General features: G+C 33.5%; 2 protein-coding genes across 9 annotated transcripts in view; one reads left to right on the top strand and one right to left on the bottom strand.

Moving 5' to 3' along the window:
* The window catches only part of Srsf11 (serine and arginine rich splicing factor 11), a 34,625-nt gene extending 27,776 nt beyond the window's left edge, over positions 1-6,849 (top strand). For 4 of the 7 annotated variants that reach the window (XM_076863727.2, XM_076863728.2, XM_076863729.2 and 1 more), the window contains 5 exons: positions 289-420; positions 2,068-2,157; positions 4,720-4,836; positions 5,228-5,366; positions 5,472-6,849. In XM_076863727.2, the coding sequence (XP_076719842.1) occupies positions 289-420; positions 2,068-2,157; positions 4,720-4,836; positions 5,228-5,366; positions 5,472-5,669 (676 nt within the window). In that variant the 3' untranslated portion in view covers positions 5,670-6,849. The remainder of the gene's footprint in view (positions 1-288; positions 421-2,067; positions 2,158-4,719; positions 4,837-5,227; positions 5,367-5,471) is intronic. The other 3 variants (XM_076863733.2, XM_076863731.2, XM_076863730.2) reach the window with 3 other exon arrangements.
* Positions 6,850-10,087: 3,238 nt separating this feature from the next.
* Positions 10,088-15,320, bottom strand: part of Ankrd13c (ankyrin repeat domain 13C) — a 70,147-nt gene continuing 64,914 nt past the window's right edge. For both annotated transcript variants that reach the window (XR_013091999.2, XM_076863722.2), the window contains exon 13: positions 10,088-12,946. Coding sequence is in view for 1 of the 2 variants with exons in the window: in XM_076863722.2 (XP_076719837.1) it covers positions 12,816-12,946 (131 nt within the window). In the remaining variant the exon portion in view is untranslated. The remainder of the gene's footprint in view (positions 12,947-15,320) is intronic.

Below are 15,320 nucleotides of genomic sequence, written 5' to 3'. Positions count from 1 at the left end.
AATTTGTTTTTCCTTCATTCTCTAGTAGTGCTTTTAACCTTCGAGTTGTAGGTAAAGTGGGAATAGGAAGACTGGTCTGAAATGTTGAGCAGAACTTTGAAAGATGGGAATTCAAGTGTTAAAAGGTATCCAAGATGTTTATAGGTTGAATAGTGACAGCAACTGGTAAGGGAAGATTATCCCCACTTAATTCACAGTCCATATGTCTCAGGCTTATTGAAGTATTCACAATTAAGTATTCACTAGTCTTTTTACAATATACATGTGCTGCTTCTGTTACATTATTAGGCGATCAAGAAGCAGGTCAAGGAGGCGATCTCATTCTAAGTCAAGGAGTAGACGACGATCCAAAAGTCCAAGACGGAGAAGATCTCATTCCAGAGAAAGAGGTAGAAGGTCAAGAAGCACATCAAAAACCAGGTATTACTGATTATTAACATTGGGTAAAAATGCATGTTTTTGCGTTCCTAGGACTCCAAATACTGTGCTACTTGGAACAAAAAGAGGCAAGGGTACAGGCAGATAGAGCTACTCAGGGGAAGAATATACTGGAGACTTGAGGAGGCTAACATTTATTTTCTTGTCTCCCATAAACTAAAACTTCAGCCCATAGGTGTGAATGCCTCGGTAAAATTTCTTTTTTCTTTTCCCTCTTTTTTTTTCCTAAGTAAAATTTCTTAGTAGTAAAAATTCTTAGCTGTCCCTGTTACTTCATTTTTTTCTTTCCACTACTGCAAAAGATTTAGTGTTGCCTGCCATTCCTTGTGGTATGCCAAAGATTAAGATAGACAGTTATGCTTCATTTCTCTTTACATGTCTCATTATTCAGTGACTTAGAAACATGCATTATGGATCAATGTGTGCCAGACATTGAACTGTACTACAAAAAGTCTCTTATCCCATGATTTGAGACCAGTACAGAGTTAAACTAAAGATTCATAAGGAAAAGAAACACCATCTTAATGTTCATTTCCATTTACATATACTTTCAAGAACTAATCTTTCATAAAGATCTGAACCTTTTTTAAAAATTAGCGTGTCTAATTTTGAGTTCACATAACCATATCATTGATTTTCATTCTATAGTGGCATGAGAGCTTTATCATTTGAAAAGTATATAGATTTTCATTGTTCTTCCCTTGGTTATTTATCTTTGGTAGGCATATAACTTGACAGTGGGAATAGAGGAGATAGGAATACTGGATATTCAACTCATAATGGGATTATGTCGCTAAATGGATTGTATGTTAATCTAGTCAAACAAGACTGCATATTGGAACAATCATCTTACACAGAATTGGGCATTCTTTCCTCAAGAATTTTCTGTGTATTAGAAGAGTAATGATTGGAGAAAGACTGTGATGGTTGCCATGTACATTGGAAGAAGATTGAGAAGTGACTAGAATATTAGATTCTGAAACATTTAACTTGACTTTGTTAGGACACGCGGTATCAGATTGCTAATTTTGTAAATGTCATTTTCAGTGAGCCAAGAATGGTGGCTCACACCTATAATCCTAACAACTCAGGAGGCTGAGACAGAAGAAACTCAAGTTTGAAGCCAGCTTTAGCAATTTATTGAACAACTTAATGAGACCCTGTCTTAAGAAGGGATAGGGCTGGGGTTATAGCTCCGTGGTAAAGCCCCCCTAGGGTTCAGTATCTAGTTGACCACCTCACCCATACACAAAAGGTACTAACCATGCAACACGTGACTGTAATTTGAACTATCTCCAATATAGAGGTACATGATCAATTTGTGGAAAGCATACCTGAAACATTTTAGGAAATTGATAATTGTCACTTAAGAATTAGGTGATAGCCAGTTGGATGAAAAGAAGATCAATGCTAGAGCAAGATAACCAGAGAAGTAATGAGATGAAATAGAGAATATATAGTGAAAAGATTATCATACAACAGCAAAGAGCAGATACTTTGATCCCTAATAGTTGAGGATAGGATGTTTTTAAGAATGTGGTTAGATTTGATTGTACTTTTGTTTTCATTTGTAATACTCTATATATTCGAGTCTTAATTATGCATTCTTACATTATGTTTATTTATTAGAGATAAAAAGAAGGAAGACAAAGAAAAGAAACGTTCCAAAACACCACCAAAAAGTTACAGCACAGCCAGACGTTCGAGAAGTGCAAGCAGGTAAGGTGGCATCCTGAATTATTTGCATATTTTTACTTTAAGGTTATCAGAAGGCTGTGAATGTAAAATATGCTTCAGAACATTAATAATTCCAGTGTTACAAAAGGAAGACTTTACCAAAATTCAATGTTTTTAAAGGCAATTTGTGAAGAACAATCTGAAGTTTATCTTTGTATCATCTTGTAGCATAGAGTGTATATAAAAATAATGTGGAATTTAGCCATCTCAGTGCCTCTCTTTTTTTTTTTTAAGTTCTAGATGAACACAATACTTTTGTTTAATTCATTTTTATACAGTACTGAGGATCGAACCCAGTGCCTCACACATACCAGTCAAGCGCTTCACCACTGAGCTACAACCCCAGCCCCAGTGTTTCTATTTTAATGTGAAATTTTAATCCCTAAAGCGTATCAAATTGTTATATTAAATTAGTTTTATTAAGAGTTACATTTGCTGTATCCACATATTAGTACTCAAGAATATTTCATTTTTATATTGTGGCATTGATAAATTAAGACAGTGGAAGTTCTGATTTGTATCATTTTTAGATTTTAAGTCTTTTTTTTAAATTGTCATAATGAAAATTAAAAGTGTCACAAACTTTTCCCCACATAAAATGTATTTCATGCTTAACTTGGATTTTTGTGATCTTAGTAAGGACTGGCCATACTTAATATTGTTTCTTTCAGATATTATTTATGCTTTACTTCAGTGTTTGAAGCCTTATGTCATATTTTTAAAAACTCAAAAGTGGATGAAAGACTTAAAGAGCCAGAGCCAAAACTGTAAAACTTAAAACAGAAGTAAATTTCAATGACCTTGATTGGCAGTGGTTTTCTACATAAAGACACCAAGGGAACAAGCACAACAGAAGAAAAATTACAAAGGAAAAGCACCAGAATCACAAATTTTTAACTCTCAGGGAGTTTTTAATGTATAGATTGATAAGGAATTTATATCTAGAACATATAAAAAATTCTTAGAGCTTAGCAATAGAAAGGCAGATGTCAAAGGATCTATGTAGGTGCTTCTCCAAAGAAGTATGCAAATATAGTTCATAAGTACATGAATAATCTTCAATATTTTAGCCAAGGAGGAAAGGAAGTCAGTCACAATGAAATACCACTTCACACCCACAAGGATTGTTGTGATCAAAAAGATAAATAAATGTTAATGAGGAATTAGAAAAAATTGGCAATAGCTCTGGGGAAAACAGACTGGCACTTTCTTAAAAAGTTAGAACAGAGGTTTTTAACCCTGCAGTTTTACTACTACAGATTAAAAAAAAAAAAATGCACTCATGTAAATGCTTGTAAAAGAAAAATTTTATAGCATTATTTATGATAGCCAAAAAGTCAGTGCAGGTGTCCACTAACAAACAAGTGGATAAACAGATGTTCTAATACAGTAGATTATTTGGCATTAAATAAAAATGATATGGATGAACATTGAAAACAGGCCAGAAGCCGGTAATGGAAGTCAGGTTCTATTTATATGAAAAGTCTAAACTAGGCGGATATATTAGAGATCAAAACTTGGTAAAGGGTATGGGATTTTTGTGGATCTGAATGAGAATGTTCTTGCAAAGTACGCTTACAAAAGAAAGAAAAGGAAACCAGGTTTAAGTACCAAAAGGAATGCAATATCAAGTCTGGGGGACAGGTGGCAAAAAGCCATAGGAGATGGGAAGTATAGTATATGTTTTCTTGCCTTAAAAACCAAAGAGGGACTGGAGCTGTAGCTCAGAGGCAGAACTTGTACTTAGCATACACAAGGCCCTGGGTTCAGTCCTCAGCACCAAAAACAATAGAAAATTAATTAAAAAAAAAAAAAAAGACTTACCTATTGGTTATATACCTTACCTCTTGAGTAGACCATTCTAAGTTAAAATATTTTTTTGTTTTTATTAAATACTTTCTTTGCAGCGATACCTCAATATATTGAGGGGCACAGAAATGCAAAACATTTCTTCCACGTAAAGAATTTGTTGTATCAGTTACACAGAACCAGTAGCAAGAAGTGTAACATTCATATTCTTATGACAAAACTCAGTAAATATTCGATGAATAAATGTTGATTGCTTTGCACATGGTCATCTTTCACGTCTGATAACTTAAGAATTCAGGAGCTTTTTTTTAAAGCCACAATAAAAAGTAGGTGAAAACCGTCCTAAAAATAATTGTTTAAAGCAGAGTTGGTGGAGCGGATTTTGCTGGGATATAGGGAGTCTATATAACTAATACTTGGCAACTCTACTTTTCTGGATTTCATCTAATGATTTAGAAGCTTAATTTTTGTATATTAATGACTGCCTTCCCAAAACATTATTGAATTATCCTAAATCTGTTCTAGTCACCAAAGATTTGAATCTAAAACTGAATTTCCTCCATAATAGGTTGAATTTTTCTTGCTTGCATTAGAACTTTTGTTAATCAATTCTTTCTCAAACCTAAGAGTGTTTCTGCTCAAAACAGTTTTGTGAAACAGGTCTTACATTATTAGAATCATGTTATAGAAGTTCCCAGTGGAGCTAATTAGATCGCACTGTATTTTAAAGTCTAGTTTGCACGTTTGTGTTTCTAGAGAGAGACGACGAAGAAGAAGCAGGAGTGGAACTAGATCTCCTAAAAAGCCTAGGTCTCCTAAAAGAAAATTATCTCGTTCACCATCCCCTAGGAGGTAAAAATGTTAATTGTTTTGATCTTTCCTTTATGATTTTCAGAAGTTCTAAAGATTTTTAAATTGTCTTTGTTTTTATAACCTATATATTTTTTTTCCTTTTGGGGTATTGAAAGTGCTTGAGAAGGTATCTTATATTCTCTTTATATTCTTGAGACTTAAACACTTCTTAGAATTGATCATTTTAGACCTCTAATCAGATCTCCCAGTCTTCTTGCCTGTGGTACCTGTGCACAAATTGATGCCTTTATTGTCCAGTTTTGAAATTGGATCTTCGCTGTCCTCTTTTTATCTTGTGGAATTAAAACTTATTGCTCATATTCAAGGATGAAACTTCTTGTGAGGTTCCTTTAAAGGATCTTTTTTGAGCACATTTTAACTGTCATTCTAGACATAAAAAGGAGAAGAAGAAAGATAAAGACAAAGAAAGAAGCAGAGATGAACGGGAACGATCAACAAGCAAAAAGAAAAAGAGTAAAGATAAGGAGAAGGACCGGGAAAGAAAATCAGAGAGTGATAAAGATGTAAAAGTATGTATACAAACTGATTTAGTTTGGAATTTGGGGTGGTGTTTGTACTTTGAAGACATTCTTTTTCTTTGAAGAAACTTACTTTTATTATTCTCCTTGGCAAAGCAGGTTACACGGGATTACGATGAAGAGGAACAGGGGTATGACAGCGAGAAAGAGAAAAAAGAGGAGAAGAAACCAACAGAAACAGGTTCCCCTAAAACAAAGGAATGTTCTGTAGAAAAGGGAACCGGTGATTCACTAAGAGAATCCAAAGTGAATGGGGACGATCATCATGAAGAAGACATGGATATGAGTGACTGAGTACTGCCTCTGTGGGAGTCCAACTGTATACATGCATCAGTGTCATTCCTTTGTGTGATTTATTAATGCTGTATTTGTTCATCTCAATCCTAGATGTATACAGCTGAGTTATAAATGGTTATAAAGCTCCTGATATTGATATTAGTTATTTACATCAAAAAGCTTTTAGAAAATGGTACATGGGTAACCAGCTCTTGTCATGGTGAAATCTGATTGAGTAACCAAGCAGTTTTACTATTCTGGTGCTGCTTCATAACAAAAGTGAAAAGCTGCATGCATCTACAGCAGGCATGGATTGTTTATGTTGTATGATCTCCTTTATTACGTAAGTTCACTTATAGTATTTCTAGAATTTGATTCATTGCCGTAATAGAGCCATGTAGGGAATGCACTGATTGCATGTTATTGTGGCAAGAATATCCTAAATGTCATTAAAATCCTCCAACATGATGGATCTACTTATGGTCTTGTTTGTTGACATGACAAATTAACATTCTTAGAGTTACATCTGGAAATGAGCATTTGAAATAGATAATCCTATAAGCCTTGTGGCTCAATTTTTGTGGCTTTTGTTTAACTTTTGAAAGGTTATATATGCACTAACCTTTTTTGATGGCTAATTAGGCTTTAATTACAGAAACAACATTTCAAATAAAACTGTCTTTGGCGGTGAGTAAATAGCAACATTTTGAAGTAGAGTTGTGTACTTTTTCATGGGTGTTTGGGAATTTTTTTTCCTAACGTAATTTATTCCATATCTACATCAGTGAAAGTTATCCGCCTATCCTGAGTCCATCTGTAAAAGAAAGTTGTATCTTGTCCTGATTTTCAATTTTTCTTTTTGTTTTAAGCTCACTTATGGAAAAAGGGGTAGTGCATTTTAAATTGACCTTTGATGCTTTTAAAATAAGATAGATCTACTTGATAATGTACTTTTATTTGATCTCAAGTTGTACAAAACCAAGAAATTTTGTGTTACTATTACTATAGTAGTAATCTTAATGCACACAGTGATTCCATGTTATATGCAAAGTAGTTAGGCAACTGTTTTCTTAGTTACAGGAGTTTCAGGCTTCACTTTTGTGCAGTAAAAACAAAAGTAGGCTACAGTCTGTGCCATGTTGATGTACAGTTTCTGAAATTGTTTTACAAGACTTTGATAATAAAACCCTTAAACTTATGTTCATGTTCCTGTAAAACTGTATTTGTATTTATTTACATTATTGAATGTAAGACATTTACCTCATTCATTTTACCAATTCTTTCTCTTTCTATCCACGTTTAAATACAATAACAAGATGAAATCCATCACCTTATGCTGGTATTTGCCATCAGAATTGTCAAATAATTGAATTTCTATCTGAAGCAGTCTTGATATAACTTTCTCATATTTTGGATATGGGAATGGGGTTGGATTACACCATGAACTTTAGGATAAACAAATGATCCACTTATAATCTAGTAAATTTATATTTTCAGTGAAATAATGTTTGCCTTTTCTGAAATAATATAGAAAGTGTCAATGATATGTATGCTGTACAGTACTAAATAGTATATTTATTCGTTTATGAAATTAGGAGTGTTTGGCTAGGATTAAAGAAAGTTGAGACTTGGAGTTGTAGTTTTATCCAAGTTTTCAGTAAAATTTGATTTTTTTAAAAAAACTGTTCTAAAAGTTGAAATGCCATATAGAAAAGCAGCATTTTTATAGTTTGTAGTAACTTTTTAAGATTTTATCAGAAATTTGTTTATGGCAAGTATAAGAAATACTAGAAATGGTCCAAATAATCACTGATTTTTTTTTTTTTTTTTTGAGTGCAAATGACATTTTAAATTTAGAAAAAATGTTTAGTAACGTGATGTGGCCATTTTTTATAAGTCAAAAAACAATACTGGCAGTTTTATGGGGTAAAAAATAAAAGTATGTCTCCCCCAATTGTACTCTCTGGATGCAAATATATTCTTTTCTAAAGGGATTTAAAAATGGGGATTTTAAAATAGTGCCACTGACTTAAGATGCTGCAGTGAAGGAAGTTATATTTAGGATATTTTTCAGTAAACATATTCTGCACAAAGGTAGTGTTATACTGGGACACAATCCTTTTAACAGATGAGGTAACCAGTTGAAATCAAGTGAACACTGCCTCCACACCAAGTTTTGTTCTGTATTTGGTAGTAAAATGATCTAAAAATAAAAGTGGTTTTATTAGAAAAAAATGTTTGTTCTTGTTTATTTGCTTAAATTCTGTAGGTAATTAGAGTAGTGTCTGTAGGAGGAGACTTGAATTGAAAAGATTAACAGTCTAGTCAAGGGTTTGCTTTATGTGGCCAGCCTGGAGAGAACTGTTGACCTGTGCACATTAGTTGGTTGGGGGGAATTGTATCAATAATATCAATTAACAGTAGATGGCTGTTTATGGTTTTTGAAAAACTGTAGTAATTTAGGCCAGGCACAGTGTAATCTCAGCTACTCAGGAGGACTACAGATTCAAGGCCAGCCTGGGCAAATTAGACCCTATCTTAAGTCTATTAAAAATAAAGGGGACTCAGGATGTAGCTCAGGGTAGTTCATTCCGCAGCACTAAAAATGTTATTTAGGTGGTAATGTTAAACCAAAAACACTAACATAGGGCACATATATGTGTATTGAGCAAGCTGTGTTGCCCTTCTATATTTCCATTATGATAACCATTAAATAGAAATGGAAACAGTAAAGGAAAAAGCCAGTACTGTAACAGTAAAAACTAATTTTTAACCTTGGAGCTGCGTCTTACAACTCAGGTTCGCACAGTATTATCTATAAATCTAGTACTGAATTGGGTAACAGATAAAGATCCATACTGTTTGAAGATTGAGGCTCTGGTTTTAAAACTGGAATTGAGGTTTCTGTCTTTGGTCTCAAAAACTTAAGCGTCCCCTCCTTGGTTCTATATCAAGTCCATATTTTGTGTTATAGTTGAATGTGGGTGTAACGGAATTGCTATTGCAACTGGAACTTTATTTTATAAACATCCAGAATTCATTCATTCATTACTAAGAAGAGTGTTAGCATAGCAGAAGTAATATTTTCCTAAATGCTTTCTACATACTGATTAATTTTGTATCTGATAAGTGGATTTAGACATTATTAGCAAAGTAATTTAGGCCCTGTTGGGAATATCATTAATATTCTCATATTGTATAGTATTAGATATTTAGCATTTACAGATAAAGGGTCTGATATGACTTTTTTTTTAAGAACTGATAATTTGTAAAGGACTTCTTTTGGTTTGTGTTTTGCAGTACTGAGGATCAAACCCAAGACCTCCGGCATGTTAGGCAAGTACTATGTCACTAACTACATCCCCTGCCACTGACAGAACATTTTTCAATGACTATTTAATAAAGTCCTTATTTAAAAAATACTGACATATCATTTTCAAAATTTGAAGCTCATTTTTGTAGTGCACTATCACTAAAATTGGTATGATGCTGCTTATAAAAGCTAGCTAGAAGCTGGAGCATATACCTGTAATCCCAGCAACTAAGGAGGCTGAGGCAAGAGAATGCAGTTTGAAGCCAGTCTCAGCAACAGCAAGATCCTGTCTCAGAGGACAGAGGATATATGTCAATGGTAAAGTGCCCCTGGGTTCAGTCCCCAGTACTTAATCCTTCCTACTCTGGAAAAAAAAAAAAAAACCTAGCTAAAGTGATTGGTACATAAGAAATTGAAGGTCTAGGATCACAGAATGTTTCAAATGTTTACTGTTAAGTTATTCTAAACTATACTCAATTAGAATCTAATGTTCAGTTATTTTAAGCTGTAGTCAAAGAAGCAAAACTCCTAGTTTTTTGTTATTTTGTGTTTTAACAGGGATGGACCTTGATTGTGTGAGACTCTGTGACAAGGTTAAGCAGTCTCAGTAAGGCTTTTGTCTTTGCACCTGATGCTGCAGTTTAAAGTCCACAGGCAGCTGGAAAGTAAAGATTTGTGACTGTAAGAATAAGTTGGAGCTAACCACAAGCACAAACTAAAACCTACAAGGATGGACTGAAACTGGTTAAGTCTTGTTACTTTTGTTCTTGGTGGCAAGGCTGTCCTGCAGAAGGCTAGAACTCTTCACCTCTTGAAAAGCAGAAGTAGAATCCAGGGGAAGGTAGCCGCCTTGCCTCATCCCAAGAAGGAGCAGATCAACCACAATATGTATGAAAGTATAGCAACTTTGGTAAGGATGTATTTTGTTAATTTTAGAAAACAGCAAAGGCATACTGTATCCACTATTAATCTGAGATATTTCACCCTAAGCATAGGCTATTTTAAAGGCTAGCATACAAGCAAGCCTTTGAATTTACCTGAAAATTCTTACTCCCAGGTTTTTACAAGCACATTGCTTGCCAAAAAAAAAAAAAAAACATAAATGAGGAAAAGGAAGCATCCCTTAATTGTTTACAGACAATATTTATTCCAGCCCTTTCATGGCCTTAAATGAAACAGTATAATCAGGATATTCATCTGATCTGTATACTTAATGAAAACTGGAGAGAAGCTTGCTAAACGTCATTATTCACCTTCCACCAAGATGTGAATAATGAGCTGTATGTGCATAACAGTGTGAAAACCCACTAATAAGTGTAAATGAAGCTTAATACCAATCTGAGCAGAAGGAAACTGGTTTTTCAGCTTCTATCAGCTAAGAGACGTGTCAATTTCCAAAACATCATTATGTACTTAAAACCCACAACAATCAGGGAAATCAGCTTTATGCTTCCCTTTTATGAATTTTGAGAATTCTACAAAGGGCAAATTGTCTCATTAGAATAATTTCTTGAGGACAGAAATTCTAAATGCCACTTAGTGGCAGCAGTATCAGCCATGTCTAAATGTTTATTTGACTGTTTTATGCCCCCAACTCAGTTTAAAACTAAGTTTCTAAAATCATAAGCAGAAGACAGTTTTATAAACCCACATTACAAAATCTTGATTTTTGTGTGAAATTATCAAAATATATGGTGCTGTGATCTATTCATTTTAAAATAGCATACAGCTTTATTCATTAACTGCATTAAGGAGCACATTTTGAAAATCTAATATTGTGAAAAGTTTATTTGCATTATTCTTTTTTCCACCATCATAATAGATATTGACATTTGTTTGTTCTTCACGATCAGAAGACATTTTGGAATGGACAATTTGTTTCTACTATTTCTTAAAGTATTAAATACAAAATCCAAGTGCAAAAGTTTTCAGTAGTCTTCCCATCTCCAGTGTACCCCAGCATAACTGTCACAGCTGTTAGGAAATTGATAAATCCCAAGCTGCAACTTATTCACCATGTCTTTTTTCCTCTCCAATTAGTCTGCACTTATGCAAAAAATCTGCAGTATATTCCTGAAAGTATACCAGATTCCTACAAAGTGAGGGAGCCTAAGAGCAACAGTAGTCACTGCCATTTAAACCCCATAATAACCAAAGACGGGATATTTCAATCACTTGATGTACAGCCATTCCCTAAATATGAGTGATCAACTTCTTTTCAGCAAAGCTAGCTCTCCGTTTACCAATTCTTTCCTCAAAATTCAACAGACCCATATATGATAGTGATTAGGTCTTTGAATTTTTAACTATGAATATTTTTCTGCATTATAAAATGTATTTATTAAAAGGTCAGTTGGTATGTAAGGAAGATGCAGTTTTAAAGTTGTTTATCATAAAAAATTTTCTTATGGTTGATAACTTTGGATTTTTAAATAAATCATCTCTTCAATAAAGGTCTCTAAACTCATTTCAAATTACCTAAAATTCTGGAACAAGTTTTAACTACTGGACACTAAAAAACTTGACAGATGCATTCTTGACAAATTCATCAGGACAAACTTTTTTTTAAAAATTAGCTAAGCTCTTTAATACAACATGATACTTTATGACTGTTATACATTAGTCTCCCTATTATTTTCATTTTTGGACTTTCAAACCATCTTGGAATAAATACAAGAAATTTTAAGTCAAAAAATGAGTAATGCATGATTTTAACATTTTGGAGACAATTAAAATCAAATTTTTTCCTGTGACCAAAAAAAATAAACAATAGGTATTGTCAATCTTCCATATGCTTCTGGACTTTAGCTTGTAACAAATATATTCTGTTAGCATATAAAATGTTTTTACCTTACTTTGAAAGCATTATATATGTAGGGCTGTCCAAAATATGTGGGTCGTCTTTTAAAATTGACACCAATGATCCATATTCCACTAAAAACAAAATCATCAGACTTATATGTACTTATTAGGAAGCAAGTTTAAAAATTTGGAATTTGTTTAAAGTGCTGAGACTATCTATAAGCATGCTAACCGTACCTTATGAACATAACAAGGACTCTTAAACTTAAGTTTAGGGGGGAAAAAATAGAAGTTCTATGAAAAGAAGATTAGTAACAAACATTTTCCACTGAAGAAAGAATTCAGGTAAAAACAAATAGCACCACAATGAATTGCACTAAGGTGCTAAAGGAGGTACCATATTCCCTGCAGAGTGAACGCTCCCTCTGAAATGTATTGCAACATACAAATGCAATTGTTTTTGTTTAATGGTTACCATTTGGTTCATTCATCTACAGAAAATTGCATTCCTTCTAGTTCATTATACTGAACAAACATTCAATTTACTGAACTATACATAATGTTACATAGTTTACATTTTATGAAAACAAAGCTTGAAGGAATATTTATAAATGTCACCTTGAATATAAGATGACAAGTTTTAAAGGGCTTCAACATCTCTTAAGACATTTAATTTATGTTAATGGTCCAGGAGTGTTTTAGATATAGATATATAGATATATTTATATGCATATATATTTCAACAAGTGTAAAAAGTTTTAAAAACAAATCACAGCACTCATAGCTGCTTTACATACGAAGGTCTTAGGGTTATTAAGGTGTCAAACTATTACACTTATAATAAGTATATTTTTAAAAAGACTGAAAATGGCACATCAGGAAACTTGCTAAAATTCATATTAGAGGCCCATTTCTTTATCATTACTGATGTGTCAATTCAATGTGTAATTCCCTTTTCTTTACTGAAAGCATTTGTCCCTTCTATTTGGATTGACCTCCAGGGTATCTCATTGTTTTTCCTTGGTTAGATGGCATATTTTCCCTGTCAGTTAAAGGTCAGGAAAGCGGCTTGGATCTTCCTTGTAGTCATCAGGTATAGTAAAGATGGAGCCATCAAATTCATCATATCGAAACTCTTGAAAAGTCACAGTGGCTGTGATCGTGGGAAACACAGGTATATCTGTGGAGAGAATAATCAATGATGACAAGTCTATACTTTATAAATTGGACAAACCTAAATATATGTCTAATTCTAAGCATGTGTGTTTTGGGGAATGGTTGGGGTAATAATGATGAAGAGAACGACACTGAGATTGAGAATTTTAAGATCCCATTTCTTCCCAATCTTAAGAACATAATGCCAGACTCTACAAATCTTTTCTTGAGGCAGAGAAATACCTTTCTACTTTGTGCATCCTGACATCTTTTCTTCAGATTTAGCACATTTGTTATGTTCACTTCTTGAGCTTATTTATTTTCATTCTTACTAACCTAAGTGAAATACATTATTCATTTTTTGTTTTAACACACTGAGAACGAACATTCTATCACTTAAATATGTGAGCAAAATGTTTCATCAAAGTTGGAGTAATAACATACCACACAGCTTGACTTCTAAATACAATATATTTCTGGCTGAAATTAATAGTGAAATCTAACATTAATAATGGGCAAATAAAGCTTACTTAGGGAGACCCTATCTATCCCAAAATTTACAAAGGGTTGGAATTATAGCTCAATAGTAGAGCACCAATGAATTCAATCCCTGGTAGCAAAAATAATAATTTAAAATTTTTAAAATATGGACAAATACACTAATTGACTTCTTAGTTTTCAGTAAAAATCATTAAAAAAAATGATTCTGACAAATCATTTTACTATGAACCTCAAGAGATTTCATCTGTAATACCTGAAACTCCCGTAAAATTCTGAAATAAGTCTATACATGCTAATTCAAGCATCTGGTTAAAGACACATGAGTAAAAAAAAAAAGGTTTTCCTCTGGTACTTGGATTGGTACCAATGAGCTACATCTTCAACCCTTTTTTATTTTTTATTTTGAGACTAAGCTACCCAGGTTGGCCTCAAATTTGTATTCTCCTGCCTCAACTCACTCGGATTACAGGTGTACACCACAACACCTGGCAAAAGACATATAATAAATTAACTTATACTGATATAAACCTAGTATTTTTTCTTTGCAGAAATATTCTCATGTTTAAAAAAAACTTGGACAAATAAAAATTAGTATGATAAGAACTATGAATTTCCAGTTATTTCTGGGGAAAAAATTACTTGTGCCTACCATGTACAGATGCTTTTCTAATACATGGATCAGCAAACTGAGGCTCAATGCCTGGGTTATTTTGTAAGGCTTGTGAGCTTAATAGGATTCACATTGTTAAATTATGGGGGGGGGGGGAATATTCCTTGAACTGAAAATTACATGAAAGTCAAATTCAATGTTCACAAATACTGGGACACAATAGACACATTCATTTACATATTGTCTCCAGCTGCTTTCTTTCTCTTTAAAAAAGACTTAAGTATGTGACAGAAGCCATATGGGCATCAAAGCCAAAGTATTTATCATCTTTCAAACAAAGTATTGCTGACCCCTTCTCCCCCTGCCCTCCCTGGTTCCAGGCATTGGATATATATCAGTAAACAAGAAACAAAAGTCATGCATTATGGAAATTATACTCTGGTTAGAATAATCAAATAGGTAAAAACTAAGTGTGATAATTATCTAGAGAAAATATTAAGCCTGGTGGGAGAACAGTGTCCCAGTGTAAGAATGGTTGTATAGGGTGATCAAAGGAAAACCTCAGTGAAAGGATCTTTCAGCAAAAAACAGATCAGAACAAACCATGCAGTTGCCAAGAGGATGAAAATTCCAAACAGAAGGAACAATAAGTTTTTTAAAAGCCCTAAAAGAAAAGTGTGTGGTTCTGGGAACAGCAGAGGTGGCTGGTGTAGCTGCAGCCAAGTGATTGAGGGTAGGGGAGAAATAAGTAATCATATTAGATGGGGTTTGCCAGACCAAGTTAAAGCCTTTGCTTTTACTCTGGATGAAATAAAAAGCCAATGGAGATTATGACCAGACTAGTAGTGTACAGTACGTTTTAGCAGATATGGTGAGAATATAATGTAAGGTGACAGGAGTAAAAGGAGAGACAGCCGGAGAGACAGGAAGAAATCCAAGATAGTACTCTACCCAAGAAGTAAGAGGAAATTTGAATCACTCTGTCATTTACTGAGACACTAATTCCAAAAAAGTCAAATCTAAGAACAGATTTAGATTAAAAACTAAATTTAACAATGTGAATATATTACAATAATAAACATACAGTAGAAGAGATAAATCTGCAATGAAGTAAGGAAGTGACCTTCTTTTTAAGATCATTACAGGTTTGCATGGACTGTAACTAATAATACAGAAAGACCCCGAGTACCCTTTATCCAAAGGTAACATCTCACAAAAATACATTATGAAAAACTGGACACCAACAGACAATACAGTAAAAGATGTTTAATATTTCCATCACCACATA

This window comes from Callospermophilus lateralis, chromosome 7 (genome assembly GCF_048772815.1).
Source record: "Callospermophilus lateralis isolate mCalLat2 chromosome 7, mCalLat2.hap1, whole genome shotgun sequence".
Taxonomy (NCBI): Eukaryota; Metazoa; Chordata; class Mammalia; order Rodentia; family Sciuridae; genus Callospermophilus; species Callospermophilus lateralis.
The sequence above is the reverse complement of the archived record's forward strand: the minus strand, read 5'-3'. Positions and strand labels throughout refer to the sequence as shown.